The sequence below is a fragment of the Aptenodytes patagonicus genome, chromosome 4, assembly GCF_965638725.1.
Source record: "Aptenodytes patagonicus chromosome 4, bAptPat1.pri.cur, whole genome shotgun sequence".
Lineage (NCBI taxonomy): Eukaryota > Metazoa > Chordata > Aves > Sphenisciformes > Spheniscidae > Aptenodytes > Aptenodytes patagonicus.
Window position 1 is genome coordinate 49,675,175 of NC_134952.1, and position 16,471 is coordinate 49,691,645.

Sequence of the window (16,471 nt, forward strand, 5' to 3'; positions counted from 1 at the left end):
AGTCATGCTGCTGTTTTCTATGAGCCTGGAATTCCACCCCAGTCTTTACATTCTTCGTCGGTTGTAGTGGAGCAGCCAGAAGAAAGGTGATTAGAGAGCAGCCAAGTAGACTCACAGTTCAAGAATCCAATCTTCAAGCAGCTGTGAGGTCTAGGGGAAGGAGAAGGGGGTTTATAGCGCAGCTAACACGAGTCTCTCTAAAAATGGGAAAAAGCGGCCACTTCAGTAGCAGAGCTGATGACAGGATACTGAACACCACTCATAGAAAGAAGTAAATCTGAGGTTCAGTCCTTGGTGAAGACACCATCGTATTCGCCTTTGACTAGAAAGGAAGGCAAGCATAGCACGTGAACGTGTGAGTGCATGTATCGCATGCAAGTAATTCCAGGAGCGGAACAGTTTCTCTGCATACATCAAGACATTGCTAAGAAAAAAAGTATCAAATGTTTTCAGCGCTTAAAAAATTGGCTAGATGAATTTAATTTCAAATGCAACTTTACACATTCTTGATAAACAGAAAGGCCTCAACATTGAAGATGAAACATTTTTAGCACCAACTACTGGCTTGCAAGTGAATATTTATTTGCAAGAGATGAGTATAGAAAGACATGTCGTCTTTCACCGAGAGGCATCTTGTTTTAAGGCAATATCCAAAACGACAACATAGCCGCCGCAGAAACTGCTCCAATGATCCCTGATGCTTTATGGCACCCACACGGGTCCCATTGCTGACGGAAGGTAGGAACTAAATTGGCGTCTGTCCTCCTCCTCCCCGCCATGTGCCCTGAACGCTGGAAATCTCCGACATTTGTATGTCACTAGTTGTCATAAAGCAAACTAGTTACTTCCTGTATCCCCTAAAACCCTCTGTAGCCATTTACATTAGCCATACTAACCACTATCAGTAGCAAGGAGGATGCTGAGGAATCACCGTCTTTCCTTGCCTCTAACCCAATCAAAGAGTTGTTCAATACGGCAGTGAGTGTTTTCGCAATTAATACGAACGGGAGATCCCCAGAAGGGATCTCAAAGGACTGTAGGCAATCCGGCCAGATGTGCTACTGCAGCACAGAGCACCCAGCCTAGGGTTGGTTTTTCTTCTTTGCTATCAAAAAGGATCAGTTTACTTACTTGCATCTCCACTAAAGAGAATTTTAGGAACGGAGACAGCAACTTCTGAATCTATCAAAGTAAGAGGTAAGCAGTTTGTTCTCAATACCCATCACTCTGTGGTACTCCATCATCAATTTTTATTAATAGTTACAGCACCTGGGTATGCAGCTAAGAAATTGAAGAACATGAAGGATATTACCAGAATCACTTATGGCTAAAGGCAAGGAACAGAACTGCATCACAACCCTACTTTTTCATGATTTAAAGGTGTGTTAAAATGTACCAGCTGAGATTTTCAGGAAATCTATTATTTGGCTTACATAGTAAGCTATGCCTTGTGCACCGTGTTCTAGACAAAGTTGTATTTAAAAATGGCACACAAGGTTAATAAACTAATTTACGCGACGCTGATGAGTAACCTGTGCTTTCATAAATACAGTAGTATACATCCTATGTACAGATGCTGGCCGCGAGCCTCCGGGAAGGCTGTCAGCCAGCCATCCACAGAAAGAAGGGAATAAAGATAGTGGGGAGCGTGGTGGAGGGCGCCAAACCTAGGCAGACTATTGATGCTAATCCCACAAGCACTGAAGCAAGAACACTCCTCTGGTCCCGAATAATCATCTTCACAGTCTCACAGAACTGAAAAGAAAGGAGAAAAAAAAAAAAAAAAGGAAAAGATGAGGGTTAAAGAGGAAAGCTTTAACGGGACAGCTGGAGATGCCCACTCTCTCCGTTACAGACTAGCAGTTAGACCCCAGCCCTCGCGCGGGCCCTCTGCAGCGCCGTACCGGGCGAAGAGCGGGTCGGGCGCTGGCTCACGACCGGCGCTTTAGCCCCAGTACTGCCTGCGGCTCCGGCAGGAACGAGGAGCTTCAGAGCATTTTAAGAGCATGTTAATTGTGTTACGAATTCAGCCTCGCTTTCCTCGCCGCTTGAAGCCAAGGGAGGCCAGGCTACCCGCCTTTCCGAGCGGCTCCGCACCCGCGGCAGTGCCGGCTGCGGGGAGAACGGCCGTCGGCTCCGGCCGGGGGCGGCGGGCGGTACCGGGCAGCAGCTCCCGGGGGCCCGTGGCGGCGGCTGACCTAGTTTCGGGGAGCGGAGCGCCCAGGGGGGCCGCCGCCGCCAGGCAGGGCAGCACCGCCCCAGGCGCCGGCCGCCGCCTCCCCCGGCAGCTGCGCGCCGTCCCGGCGGAGCGGCTCCCCGCGGGGCTCCCCAGCGCCGACGGCCGGGGCGTACCTTGTCGGTCTGGAAGCTGACCGGGGCTCCGTATCGGCAGTAGGTGACGAAGTGCTCGCAGTTGTTCCAGAGCAGGCTGTAGGCCGTGGCGCCCACCAGCTTCTCCGCCCGGCGGGCCGCCTCCTCGCTGCCCAGCACCTGGTCCTCGAAGAGCCGGTCCATGTGGTTGACCAGGATGCTGCCGCCGTAGGCGAAGTCCTCCACCGTGTCCACGCGGATGCTGGCCGTTTTGGTGATGACGCCCAGGATGAGCCGCTTGTTGGTCACCACCTGCTGGATCTGCCGGCGGTCGCCGGTGAAGGCGGGCAGGATGTCGGGCATCAGGTGGGCGACGCGGTTCTCGCCCAAGTAGATGCCGAAGTGGATGAAGAGGGTGCGGGGCACCTCCAGCAGGTCGCCCCGCTTGAAGCAGCTGGTGTCGTAGTAGCCGGGGGCCGCCGCCGGCGGTTCCCCGCCGGAGCCCGCGGGCAGGGGCCGGACGTGGACGAGGAGCAGCAGCTTCTCCAGCAGCAGCGAGGCCGCCTGCGGCACCGGGTTCTTCATGGTCGACGGGGGGAGCCCTCGCTGCCGCCGAGCAGCCCCCGCCGCCCGGCCCCGCTTTTCTAGGCTACCGGGCGGGGCGGGGCGGGCACCCGGGCCAGCCCACCGGCTGAGCGGCGTGCGGGGAGCGCCCGCCCCGAGCAGCGGCCCGGCTTTATCGGGGAGCGCGGCAGGCGCACCCAGCCGACCCGGCACCCCCCGGCCCGGCCGACGGGCAGGCGCGGTGCCCGCAGCCGGGGTGCCACCCGCAGCTCTCCCCCGCCTCCTCCCCCGCGCTGCCCAGAGAGAAGGGCAAGAAAAAAGCCCCTTCAAAGCCCTTCGCGCCCCCCAGGAGTACAGCGGAGGGCTCCCGGGGCCGCAGCCGCTTCGTTCACCTTTCCCCGCCGATGGGACCCAAGGGGCTCTGGGCGCCCGCCCCGGCAGCCGCGCTGCCGCCCCGCTAACCGCGGGCGAGGGGGGCAAGCGGCGCCCGGCTCGGAGCCGGGAGGCTGCCGCCATGCTCGCCCGGCGGCGAGAGAGGGGAGCGGTGGCGGCTGAGCGCGCCTTTCTTCCTCGGAAGAGAACGGGTCCCCGAGGAAGAGAGGGGGAGCCACGTTTATAAATTAACTCGCCCGAAAGGTCCGCCAGCTAAGAAAGAGTGGGAAAAGGCGGAGAAGCGTTCCCGTGCGTTTTGTTTCATGCTAATCCATTATGTAAATGCGTAAGTCCTGGCAACAGGGCCCACAAAAGAGCAGCCCTGTCAGGTCAACAAAGCCGCCCCGTCTGGGGCTAGTAAGTTTCAGTAGCCGAGCAAATTCCCGCCCCCCCCGGGGACTGCGGGATGATGGATGGGACGGGACAGACATTCATCTTACCTGGAAGATGACAGGGCCCGGGGAGTAGCAGGGGACGGGGCCGCCCGCCCCCCTCACCCGCCGCGGCTGCAGCCGTTCACCGAGTCCCCGCCGCCACCGCCGCCGCCTCGCCCCGACCCGCTGCCATTGATTGTTGGTGCCGCAGAGGCTCCTGCTCCAGCGCTGTCGCTCCGGCTGCAGGGGGAAGCTTTCACCTCTGTGAGAAACTGGGAGCGGGGGTGGGGGGAAGCAATGCTGGAAAAGTGGTGTGTTAGAGCATCTTCCCCCAAAAGCAGACTCCCAAGCTGCCAACGTGCCTGATCTGTCTTCTTGCAGGTTGTGGATGCTCAGGCAAACACCGTGCCATACGCAATGCCAAGTACAAAACAGGGAAGCAGGGAGAGGAGTGCTAGTGCACAGGGAAGATGAGGCTTATCAGTGAGCCAAAGCAAGTTTTCCATTCATCAGTGAAGAAAATATTTCAGGGGAGCGGGTTACCTCACCGCTCACCAACAAGAAATGACGGCTGGTATTGCCTTCCTATTTCCTCCTGCTCAGAGGAGAGAGCAGCTTCCTGGGGAACTAAAGATTATCCTCACCTTGCTTCACCTGCAAAGAGAGAGGCCCACAGTAACTTTGTTTGGTCACTGATTACAGGCCAGAGCCCCAGCACTTCTTACCGGAGTGATCGGGCATTTGGGATTTTCTCTGGAGAGTCTCAGCCAAGTTTTTACACAACAGAGGCTTAGCCCTCTCAAGCCCCCTACTTCCGATCACATCACTTTCAAAAGAGAAAATACCTTATAGACGTGGCTCATGATCATCCCTGTGGATTAGCCACCAGCCACACATAATTATAACACTAAAACAGCATCTTTTAAAATCCAGATGCTTAAATGTATTTGGAAGGTTTGAAGCTTTTGCTTATGCTTACTAGTAAATAAAAGCAGGGGGAGGAGGGGGAGCTTTTCTCATTTTTAACTAGTGCATTATTTTTTAAGGGACAGGGGAACAAGAAAAGACTAAAACCCCTCATCATGATAAAGGGTCTCACCCGTTCGGTGATGGTCCCAGCAGCTGGTCCAGAGCTGAAGCACAATGCCACAGCCAGGTTATTTAAGACTCCACAGAAAGTCCTGGCACAGAAAGGTTCCCTCCTGCGAGGATAAGCACTGCTCCTGCCCTGTGCTGCCATCTGAAGACCCCCTCCTCCCCTTTCCCAAAGCTGTCAAGGGAGTGTCTGGATGGTCTTTGTTGAAATAGGTGAGGGACTGAAGCATCTCTAATGATTCGGATCTCCCCCCCCCCCCAAAGGAAGGTAGAGGAATTCAGCTGAACTCCCTGGCAGAAACAGACATTTCCCAACAGGATCTTTTACTTGGAGGCATCCTTTGTTTGCTTTCTTAATGCCAGTTACCTTTAATCCCAAAGTCACCAGGGTCCATTTCAAGTAAATCCAGAAAGGAAACCAGGATGAAACCAAAGAAGAGGAATTGCAATGAGGAGACTCAAAGTCTTACCGCATGGGAGGGTTTCAAAGAAATAAGGTGAGAGGTGTGACATTTCTGCAGCGCAATTTCTTCATACCTGAGGCACTAAGGAGCCTCCTCTCCTCCCCGCTCCCCAAATCACTCGCTCACTCTCAGGCCCGGAAACCCCAACGGAACAAGCACAAAAGGCAGCAGACGGGTCTGTGAAACAGCTTCGCTCCTCCAGCCAACACATACCCAGTTGCAGCAAGTGAAGTCCACCCAGGTAATGCTTCGCCACTACCTTGCAACTGTTGTGAGCGTTACTGGGTGCAAACCGCTTAATACAACATATCAGAGTCATTTCTGAATGAAACCATTCAGATTCTTGAAAGGCAACCTGCAACCCAACATTTTCTGCTTTCAAACCTTAAGGGCTGCGCTCCTATTGCTTTCGAACTGCCATGATGCAAAACAAAATTTAGAAAGTATACTTATGATTAGTTTTCCTCTCGTCTGAAGGGGACACACACCACACACACACACCCCATATTGTAGTGGAAAAATGGCTTCATTGGAGGTGGCTACACTGAAAATACACTTCGTGTCTCAAACACTCTGGCACGTTCTTTATCTTGGGTCACTTGGATAACAACTTTTGTACCTTTAATAAACAAGTTGCAGTGGGATAATCACTTTGAACTATTAAATATAACACAGCAAACACTGAAGAAGTAGTTGTTTGGACTGTTAGCTGCTATAGAATAATTTCATGATAAAACCCATGATTTATTTTCAAGAGTTAGGTGAGATGCAGCAAGAAAGCTGTGAGAGGTAAGAGAATGCAGCCTTTGTTTTATAGCGCAGATGAGCCACAGCACAAAAACTTGCCAGGCAGGAGGTGTGAGCCAGTTTCCATTACACTGAAACTCTAGTATATTAGATGGATCCTTATGTTATACACTAGGCATTACTATTTCCATCCTGCCCTCACAGCTGACACAGCAGGGAAAAAGCAGGAAAGACAGGCAACTGGAAGGGTAAGTTCTTGCCTGTCTGAGGAACAGCCCTGGTTTAACAGGCAGGCAAAATGCATTTTTTAACTGACTGAAGTTAAACCAATGCTGACTTGCGCACATGCTCACCTTCGAGTACAATTTACATTTTACCAAACTTTTCTCAATTACTCAATCTCTACCATAGATTAAGAAACAATTGCAGCTTTAACAAGCTTTCAGGTCAGCTGGGATTGCTGGAACAAGTACAGGTTCATGAATTCAAAGCTTGTTAAGGAGGTCAAGGAGGATAAAAATCCTTGGATAGGGATTTTTGGAGGCTGTAATTCGCGAGAAAAGTATTTGAAAAGTAATGCCACTTGGTTTAAGCTGGTGCACCGAAAAAAACGATGGACAGAAAACATGTTTGTGAAGGATGGTTTCAGAGCATCCAAAAGGGCAATTCCAGAGATAAAAAACACACCTTTGTATTCCCATATCCAATCCATTTGAACACTGTACCATTCTTTTCAGCGAGTTACAGCTTCCATTGTAGAGCTGTAAATGACCAGCTCTCTAGAAACAGGATCGTTTCCTTTTTCAGTTTTTGTATTTAACAAAGACTAGGGACAGAACAGACAAAATCTGAAGGAAGAAGGGAACCAGCACGACAATGCATGAAATTGCAGGCAAGTGAAACAACCTCAAAACAAAAGAACCTTTGAACTACGTATCGCTCTCTTCCAGTAGAAGAAACAACATAAATGACTAGAACAAATTTATACTTTGTAAGTGTTCTTTTATTCAAAAATTATTGCATACACATTTACAGCGTCACTTAAGCAGCATATTGAGTGAACTGCAAATATTTACTGTAGCCTTTTCATCTTTGTAGGTTTGCTACTGAGGTCTATCATTTTTTCTTTTTTATTTCCTCTCGATACCTTTGTCTGTTTTGCTAAACTAACAGGCTCCCAAATTATTAACAACAGTTTTCTAACGAACAATGACTGTAAACATAATAAAAAGAGCATGCCATTTTCCCTTTAAAGTTATGAAGTTGGATATTTTTCTGCAATGAAAAATTGACATTTTTTGACAACTAGACCGAACCATGCTGTATATACAGATAGTGTTTATGACTCGCTAGGAGAATAACATGTAGATGCATAAAGCGTTCACTTATGATACCTTCAACTCAAATGAACAAAACCACAGAAAAGGTGGGAACAATTCATTACATAGTCCTCATGAGCAAGCAAGAGGCTAGGAAATTAGTATTAACAGTAGCACAGATTGAGATTTAGGAACGACTAACAGATAGGTATTTTGTAATTGTCACCAAAACTATTTTCATCATTTTATCTGATATTAGTAATGTCTCATTTTGTCAGCACTAAACAATTAATACAGTCTCCCCCCAAAAAAAGGAAAAGATTAATTTCTGAATACAAAATGCCTGAACATGCAGAGTAATATTTCTATGGCTTCTGTGGAGGAAATGCAGACAGTTACTGGGCCAGAACTTCCACCTTGATATTGTCCCAGCAAGTACGATACCGATTTTTAAGTCTCTGCTTAATCAGGTGAAGAAGTTTAGGAGTATCCTCATTTGAACACGCTAGTAATATTGCGCAGGAAGGGAGATGGGGAGGCGATAACTGGGAGTCAGAAGAGAGACGGAGCACACTGCATTCAACACAATGTTCCTTCACAGCAAGAGACAGACTTTTCTGTGGAAAGTCTGTGGACCTTTCTGTGGGAAGGCCAATGCGAATGACAGTCAAATTAACTTAATCCAGGCAGGACTCCGCTGCACAAAATGAGGACTTAGCAGCCCTGAAACATAACGAGGTACCCCTCCACCACCCGGCCCCCCTTCCTCCCTGCCAGGATTGCACCATCACAAGAGAGCGAGCAGGCTGACTAGCTCGCAGCACTCTCCTTTCCTCATCTTCAGATTTATTCCGACGCCAAGATCTGCGATTTACTACTAGTCAGTGCTTTCAACTGACGGATTAATTAGTAAGAGATGTTGGAAATTGTAATAAAGCCTGTCATTAATTGGACAAAGTACTGGAAGTTTGGTGGATCACCACCAAAGGTCAGCATTTACTACCAGTCACTCTCTAACAGTAACAATTACTACTTTTCTTTATTGCCCAACGGGGAAAGCCGTTCCCCTGGACCAGACAGCGCTGGCTTCATAGCGATGCACAGCAGGTTACCCAGCCTCGCTCTATGCACAGGACAAACACAGCTGACAGGAGCTCAACTATATTTGAAAATTAAATGGACTGATAAAGATTGAGAGAAGGAAGAGAGATGGACTGAACAGGAGGCAATTTCCATCTTAGAACAAAGATTATCTTGTCTTGTAATTAAATGTTATGTTGCAATTTGATTAATTCTATTTTACAGGAAATAAATTAATTCTTCATCCAATGTATTATCTAGACAGGAAATGTTATCAGTCACAGACAAAGCTATTAGTCTGGTATTACTCAAAACATTTGCTAATCTGTGCCATATAGCTAAGCCTCTGAGAGATAACTGTCACTAATTTCTACTCTTTGACTTTTAAAAAAAAAAATCTCACTCAAGAAGCCAGTTCTTGTTTATAACATGTTTTTATACCACTCAAGTGTTAAAAGCATATGTATTAAACACCTGTTACTCTATCAGTGATTTCAAATCAGGAACATTTTTAATCTGGAAATCCAACAGCATCTGTCCAAGTGCTTTGCCCTGTAAGAAAAAAAAACCCAAACCAACATTTTATTTTACTATCCAAATACACCACCTTTGTAAATTAAGTTTTTAAAAATGATTCAATAGGGTATTTTTCCCATAATTAGTGTAAGAATTCAGTATGTTTTGTAAGTTTTTGAGTATTTATCTCTACATATATAAAAATTTTGGGTGAGTTTTATCAAGCCTTGGATTGTAGGTTATCCAAAGGTATATTTAACTTTCCATTTATTTGGCTTTCTCACTTGTGAATCAATATAATTCAGTAAGGAAAACTATACAGTTGAGTTTTCAAGCATCTAAACCTGAACAGATTGAATAGTTTCTTCAATTTATTTGGTACCTAGTGCTAAAGTGAATTTATTTTGGGTTCAATTCTGCCGATTCATACATAGCATCATCTTATTTTGTGAACAGTCTCCTTGACTATGCTGAGATTATTTGTACACTTAAGCATTTCTCAGCCTATGGTGGCAGAACCGTGCTTTGCTGTAGCCATAGGATTGCCACATTAAGGCATCTCATCTTCAGGTTTAGATGTTGCAAATATTTAATACTCAAATTGTACACTTGCAAAAAGTGTTAGTTTCAGATTCACATAACGCGGTCAACACGAAAGTTCTATCCATCTATTTTTCTCTTTCAGATTTATATTACTTATCAGTATTTTAACTACAGGAGTCATAGGCTAAGCTAGAGGAGTTGTCGTACAGTTAATGGTTCCTTTATGTACTAGGAAACAATCAGAATTGTCTAATAAATCTGCATTTTCCAAAACCTCACAGCCTTTGAGAAGCTAATTTTGCTGGTGCATCTAGAAACACAGGTAGCACATCATAAAGAACATAACTGATTTGAAGACTCTCTTAATAGCTTCTTGTGCACATCTTTTTCACCAAATATTCTAAATCAACTTTCTACTTCCCTATGTTGTTTTCAAACCTTAAAACAATTAAGTAGATGATGTATATTAACAGGAAATTAAAAGGAACTAGAGAGTCAAAACCAAAAGCTTACAGTTCCAGCCTGAAAGTTGGTTATAAAGAGACTGTGTAATACATAGTTATAAAAGATAACTACATTAAAATCAATGTTTTGATACATGCCTGTGGGTCACTTCTTAGGGATGCTATGCCACCACCACCAAGGGAATTCTTCAGAACAAAATTTAATCCATGGATTCCTGGCAACTCATATCTGTAAAATAAAATCTACACGTCGTTTCTCTCAAGATTTTGAAAGAAACACTTGTACAGAACATCAAGCAAAACATCAAGCAAAAGACAGTGTACAAAAACTTCATGCTTGTGATGGCATCCCCCACTGCCGAGTCAAGCCCAAAAGTTAACTGAAGATTAACCCATGGCCTTCCCTGCCTTCTTGTTCCTTCCCCTTACTCCAAATCAACAGTCCGTAATAGTTTTAAAGTAGGACCATAAAGTAATCATTCTCCTCTTACTCAACTTCAAAACTCACTCATTTCTAATGAGGCTGTTTTCCACATTTTTTTTTTTTCTCCTAAAAGTTAAAGCCCATGCAGAAAGCTCCATAGGCAAGAGGTTCAAGATCCAATATGAACTCAGAGAACACAGTGGGCAGAGGGAAGTATTTTTAATATTTCCTAGTTCTGATACTGAAAAATACTATCGCTTAATTCCTGGAACTCACTTTTGCTAACAAAGACCACCAGCTAATTGGGAAGGCATCCTCTTCATTGCTGAGAAATAAGTATGAGTCACTAGATCAAACTCTTATGACCAACTACAGATAATTTTATAACAAATGAAAAGCAGAGCTACGTTTCAATGCTTTCTTGGAGCTGTGTCCTTTGTTCAGATAAAATTTTATTTTAGGGTGACAGACTTATTTTCTGTTCCATTGCCACTGTAAGCATTTTTCCATCCTTGCTTTTGACTGGTGCAGTTCCAACTTGGAAACTTCTGTAGAAGTTTGGCAAATGGCTCTGTGGTTTCCTAACAAAGGTATTTCAAATTCCATAAATAGGTCTAAGCATATTTCCATTTGCCTCTCCTTGCACAGTTTTTCAGTGTTTTGTCATCTTCCTTGTATTCTTCTTGTTTTTCTTTGTTTTTGCTTTCTTCCAATATTTTCTGTCTAATGACTCGATAGCTTTCCGTTTTTCCATAGGAAAGGATTTAATCAGAACATCAGCAAGACATGAGGAGTAACGGAGAAAGATGATATCCTTGCTCTGTCTCCAGATGTTTGACTGCTGCAATTTAAATCACATTTCCTCCAATGCCACCTACTTTTCTTTAGTCATCTATCCGATCTTCATCTGTTTGGGACGAAGTCCTCAAATCCGTCCTCTGAAATAGCTGGAATTTCTTGCAGTGCTCTCGTACTGCTGATTTTGTCACACTGGGGCTTCTCTTCTTCAGCTCCTTTTTAGCACTGTGAAAATTATGGCCGTTGCTGATATTCACAGCTCTGTATGCCCTTGTATCTTGGGCATATGACCCAAACCTTTCACAGAAGGAGAAGTGGTCAGCCTGTGATTCTGCTGAGCGGCCTGGCAAACGCTCCAGTTCCTGTTACGCTCCTGCAAGCAGTAGTCGTGGAGTGTCTGCGCCTGTCTCCCAGGCAGGAATTTTCACTGTTCCTTCTACTCTTTCATTACCACACTCTATTTTAGTATTAACATTATTAGCTGTTATTAAGAAGAAAACCGGTGTTAGCATTTTGTTGACCCTCCTTGAAAAACTAGTTGCCAGGCAACATTATCACACTTAAAGGCAAATCCATTGGGAAGGCAGGAAAGTTCAATTAATCCCACAGTGCTCTACTAGACAACAGGAATATGAAGAATAAAGCCATTTCCACAGTAAGTCATCTACATAAATTACTAAATTTAACAGCATAATCAACTACACAGCAGGATCAGAGGACCCCACAAAAGTTTTCAACTAAAAACTCAATATAAATTACCAATAACCATATACCATGGGAGCCAGAGGTCTACCAGAACACTACACTGTAAAGTTTACCCTGAGAAACTGGCAAAGACTTCCAGGCAGCAAGCGGTTTCACAACTGGCAGATCTCTCCGTGAGAACTAGACCAATAGAATATGTATTCCAGAAGCTAATACCTCAGCTCTCAAAATAAGTTTCATGAAAATCAATCATTTAAAAAAAAAAAAATCAGGAGAGAAATTGAAGAGCGTACAAAAGCAGAAGCAAATGACAAAAAAGAATGGAAGAATTTCATTTCACTTTCTGCAGTAATTCTGGCAGAGGGAGTATGTAATACAAGCAACAGATCTTAATTTGGAACATCAGAATGGCACATTCACTTCAAGTACTCTGAGGAAATATTTACAGTGAGTTACTCTAGTTAAAACGAGGATTAGAAAATAATATACAAAGGGCAGCATTTTCAATATTTTAAGGCCTGTTTGAAGCATCTGAGCATCCAAAATATTTCTGCGCAAAAAATACACTCCCACAATAAAAAAAGAAAAATCACTATAACCATCATAATAGTCTTAAGCAGCAACAATACGTCAACCAAAATGTTGGCATGCATTTACCCAGCATAATTAAACAATTTAAGTTTAATTAACTGAGATCTAAAGGGAAGAAAATATTATCTAATTGTACCATTCAATCAAAAGTTTTAAGAGCTGCTTTTAAAAAGCACAGAAAACAAATAAACCCTTCAAAGAATACTAAGGCTGTGACAGAAACCAATAAAACAAGGAAAATTCACTGTTCTAGCTGAACTCCTATGCCTATACACAATGGGGTGCCTGCTTAACTACTTCCTTTAAAGTGCTGTCTGTACGTATTCAAAGTAGTCAGGTTTCCCTGTGAATTTCCTGTTAAAAATGCATGGAAATAATAATGGTACAAAAATTGTTTAGTGCATTTAAATCAAGAAAAATATAGGATTCCTCCCATCACAGGAAAGCAGAAACTGAACCCATAGGCTAAAAGAGGTATTTGCATGAGAGATACTGTAGAGAAGTATTTTTTTTCCCCATAATAAATATACATACAAAAAAGCAATCTAGAAGCATCAGTATCCACATTTCTTGTTCTTCAGCTTTCAGTAAAAATATCCCATAAGAAGAAATCAGCTGTCATTTTTATTTCTGGAATGCTCTCAAAACAAAGAAGATAACCATATTTCAGAAGACAAAACCAGCAAATTCTCACAGGATAAATTTACTATCCTTCTTTAATAACTGACCTAATACACTAAATGAAAAGTTTCTTATTCCATATCTTAAGATCATCAGATCTCAATTTACCAAAGTCTTGTATACAAAACACCACACAGATAACCTGGTAGTAACACAGAGGGCAAGATGGCTAAAGGAAAAAAAAAAACCCACCAAACAAACTTTCACATGCAGCATGATCTTCCAGCTACTCAACCTACTACAGCATTGATGCTATTTTTAATGATGGTACCAGTCAGAACTTGAGAAACTGACATCCTTTTCTAAACTCGGAGCAAATTTCTGTCTGAATACTGCTACCTCTTCCTTACCCTTACTTAGATTGGTCTGACCTTTCATGTTGAGCTTGTGCATCACTCCTACGCCCAAGAAAAACTGCCATTAACTGTTAAGAACGTACTCTACACAGGGGGGGAAGCAATCACATAGGTTTTGGGGTATGGAGGGAGGGGTTCGAAAGACCATCCTTTGTTACTATGTTACCTGAAAATTTGGAAGTTTGAGTTTTTAGTGTTCTCTATCAAAACAATCCCACCTTTCCTCTGTTTAGTACACCCATTTAATAGCTTTATTGAAAAAGAATGAAAGGCAACTGGCTGACAATCCCAGTTCCGTAGTGAGGCAGAGCCATGGTTGGTATGTTTTTAGTAGCAAAGCCAATACATATTTTTTAACCACTCACAATTTAAATAAGGGAAATGAAGGAAAAGAGTAAGATACCTCTTTTTATGACAGATAAAACAAAAAAATAAACAATTTAAAAAAAACTATACAATCTGAAGCACATGAGCATAATCCTTATAATCCTAAATATTTCCACAAACGGATTTATTCTTTTTCCTCAGCAGTTTTTCAATTCACTCACAGAGCTCCATTATCACATCATTAAAGGAAGCCAAACCCAGGAACAGATAATCTAATTAATCAAAATAAATTGGCTTCATCCAGACACAGCAAATTTCAACTTTTATTAATAAACATAAACAGCATTAAGGAACAACAATGAATCAATTTCTGTAAGTATCATTAGGAGGCATGACATTTTTGACTTCTTCCCTTCTCTGCTCTGTTTTAGAGGAAATTCAATTACATTTCTCGGTATCACAACTTATTAGATACATAGATTTGTTAGCACTTATGAAAGAGTGGGTGAGATCTGCACTGAGCCGCTTATGAAGACAAAGAACGGCACTTACAACTCAAAGCAGGGGTTAAAATAACTTCAAGCCCTCTCTGAGCTCTGAGCTGCACCCTTCTGACTCAAGCTCTTTGAACAAGCAAACACTTAACAGTTTATCCATCACCCATGGAAATATATAGTGGTTTTGGCAGAATCTCCATATTTGCAGAATAATTGACTTTGTATCAAAACAGGTTTTAGAAGACTGAATGGTTTGTTGCAATATTAAGCTTTTGTTTGTTTTTAAAGACAGACAAAGGTTTAAAATCTGTTGACTGTTTTATTGGACGTCCTTAAGAGAATGAGCCCTATTACCTCATGCTACAAGAACAGCATGCGTCTCATTTGCCAGTCCCTAGGAAGGACCCTGAGCATCAGCCGAAGATACCATGAAAACAAAAAATGTTACATATGCTGCCTGCTGGCAGAGGATGTTCTTTTGTAGATGAATACCAGCTAAAAGTGTCCTGTTTAGGATGTATTCTCTTTCATATTTTAAAAAGGGAAATTAGCTGTGGTTTTTTTTCTTTAAATTCTGGCTTGGTATATGTGTCAAAAGAAGTGGGTGAGAGTGGGTTGCTCAAAGGAATACTTCCTCTAAAGTGAGTGAACTTCATAAAGATTAAAATGTTTCGCAGAGATGAGGATAGGATGAGGTGTGCTTCTGATGGAAGATCAGGTAAGTTTGGGCTCCAGTCTATACTGGCTGCGTGACTGTCTTTCAGGTGGTGTTTTAGGGATTTCAAACTGCCAGATCTGCAGTGGCTCTGAGGCTTGGGAAACTTCAGTTACTAAGGCTCCTGCAGTCTCCAAATGGTTCAAAAACAATGGAAAGATACATTTCTCAAAGGACATTAGAAGTTATTTCTATTTTGTAGAGACATTCTGTACTGGAATAAAACAAAGAAATAGCCCCAACACTAAGGTGCTAATTCTGGGAATTTATAAGCCTTCACTAAACTGATTCACTGCCTTTGTCCGACTTCAGGAGAAGCCCAAGTTCATGTTCTTTTTCAATGACTATTGCTCAAGTTGTTACTTAAAAAGGCAAAGAAAGATACATTACAAAATACTGAAGACAATACACACAGGTTTGCAATATTTATGTTAACATACTTTAAGATAACTTCTGATACCATCACGTAGCTACTGTACAACTGTGGACTGAACAGCAAGCTACTCACCTTGTCACTAGTTCTTCTTCGGGTTTTTCTCGCTCTAAAAGGTGTTGGAAGTAATTCTCCAGGGCTTGAGCAGTTAAAGTTTTCTTTAGGTATGGATAGTAGAGGGGATGCCGTGCTATCACACCTGTTAGGTATAACTGGTGTTAGTTGGAATAAGAGCTGTTAAAACCAATTTGTATTTATCCTTTCAAAACTGATTTGAGATCCTCCTCTTAACTGAAACTGTACACATGGATCCTCTTTAATGAGCTCCTGAATAAAAAACAGTGTGACAGCTTTCCCTCTGTCAGTAGAGAGGTAGTGTGGAGCATGACATGAAAGAACGTTCCCAGACTAAGTGATTATCCAACTTTTTCCAGCTGCAAGAAGTCCCTGCCACTGAAAGACACCTAAAGAACAACAACATCGCAACAAACAAGCCACATGGAGTTTTCTTCCCCTAAGTGGTGTGCAAGACTTCAACAAGTAATCGCAATTAACCATATCAAGGCATGATCAGTGACTGAAGGTTTGGTCCTTGTCCCACTCCTTGCATGAGATCCTGATGTAAGTGTGAGCACAATTGCATTTTTATTGCTTTAAATATGCTTTCATAAGCTTCAGGTAACTTTATACTGAAGCTGAGGTTCCATAGCAGGATCAGGAAAGCCAATTTGTGTTATAGGGATCTTTTTATCTGTGGACTTCAAAGCTAAATTAATCTTAGAAGTCAGGTTTGTTGTTGTTGTTGTTCCTTAATAAAGTAGTAGTGTCTTTATATCTGAGGAAGTCTATTAGCTATGCATCATTTGTGATTTGGCAACAGTGGTCAACCATGGGGAAAGGAAAAAAAAAAAGAAAAAATCAACATTCCTTCATTCTTCAACCTAAAAACCAGTTTCAAAAACAAGGACAAGAAAACTATATCCCTAAATATAAGCTAACAAAATTCACCAGTTTTAGCACGACAGCTAATAGCAAA

The 16,471-nt window shown here is 43.3% G+C and overlaps 2 protein-coding genes across 3 annotated transcripts in view; both read right to left on the reverse strand.

Annotated features, from left to right (window-relative positions):
* Window positions 1-1,595: 1,595 nt before the first annotated feature.
* LRAT (lecithin retinol acyltransferase) lies at window positions 1,596-2,895 on the reverse strand. The gene is made up of 2 exons (XM_076337625.1): window positions 2,353-2,895; window positions 1,596-1,755 (listed from the first exon to the last, which is right to left on the reverse strand). Exons 1-2 carry the CDS (start codon window positions 2,893-2,895, stop codon window positions 1,603-1,605), a joined length of 696 nt encoding a protein of 231 aa, XP_076193740.1. The 3' UTR covers window positions 1,596-1,602.
* A 4,072-nt stretch (window positions 2,896-6,967) lies between these two features.
* The window catches only part of LOC143159575 (uncharacterized), a 65,791-nt gene continuing 56,287 nt past the window's right edge, over window positions 6,968-16,471 (reverse strand). For both annotated transcript variants that reach the window (XM_076336648.1, XM_076336647.1), the window contains exons 18-20: window positions 15,511-15,634; window positions 10,047-10,137; window positions 6,968-8,937 (exon numbers count right to left, since the gene is read on the reverse strand). In XM_076336648.1, coding sequence (XP_076192763.1) covers window positions 8,863-8,937; window positions 10,047-10,137; window positions 15,511-15,634 — 290 coding nt within the window. In that variant the 3' untranslated portion in view covers window positions 6,968-8,862. The remainder of the gene's footprint in view (window positions 8,938-10,046; window positions 10,138-15,510; window positions 15,635-16,471) is intronic.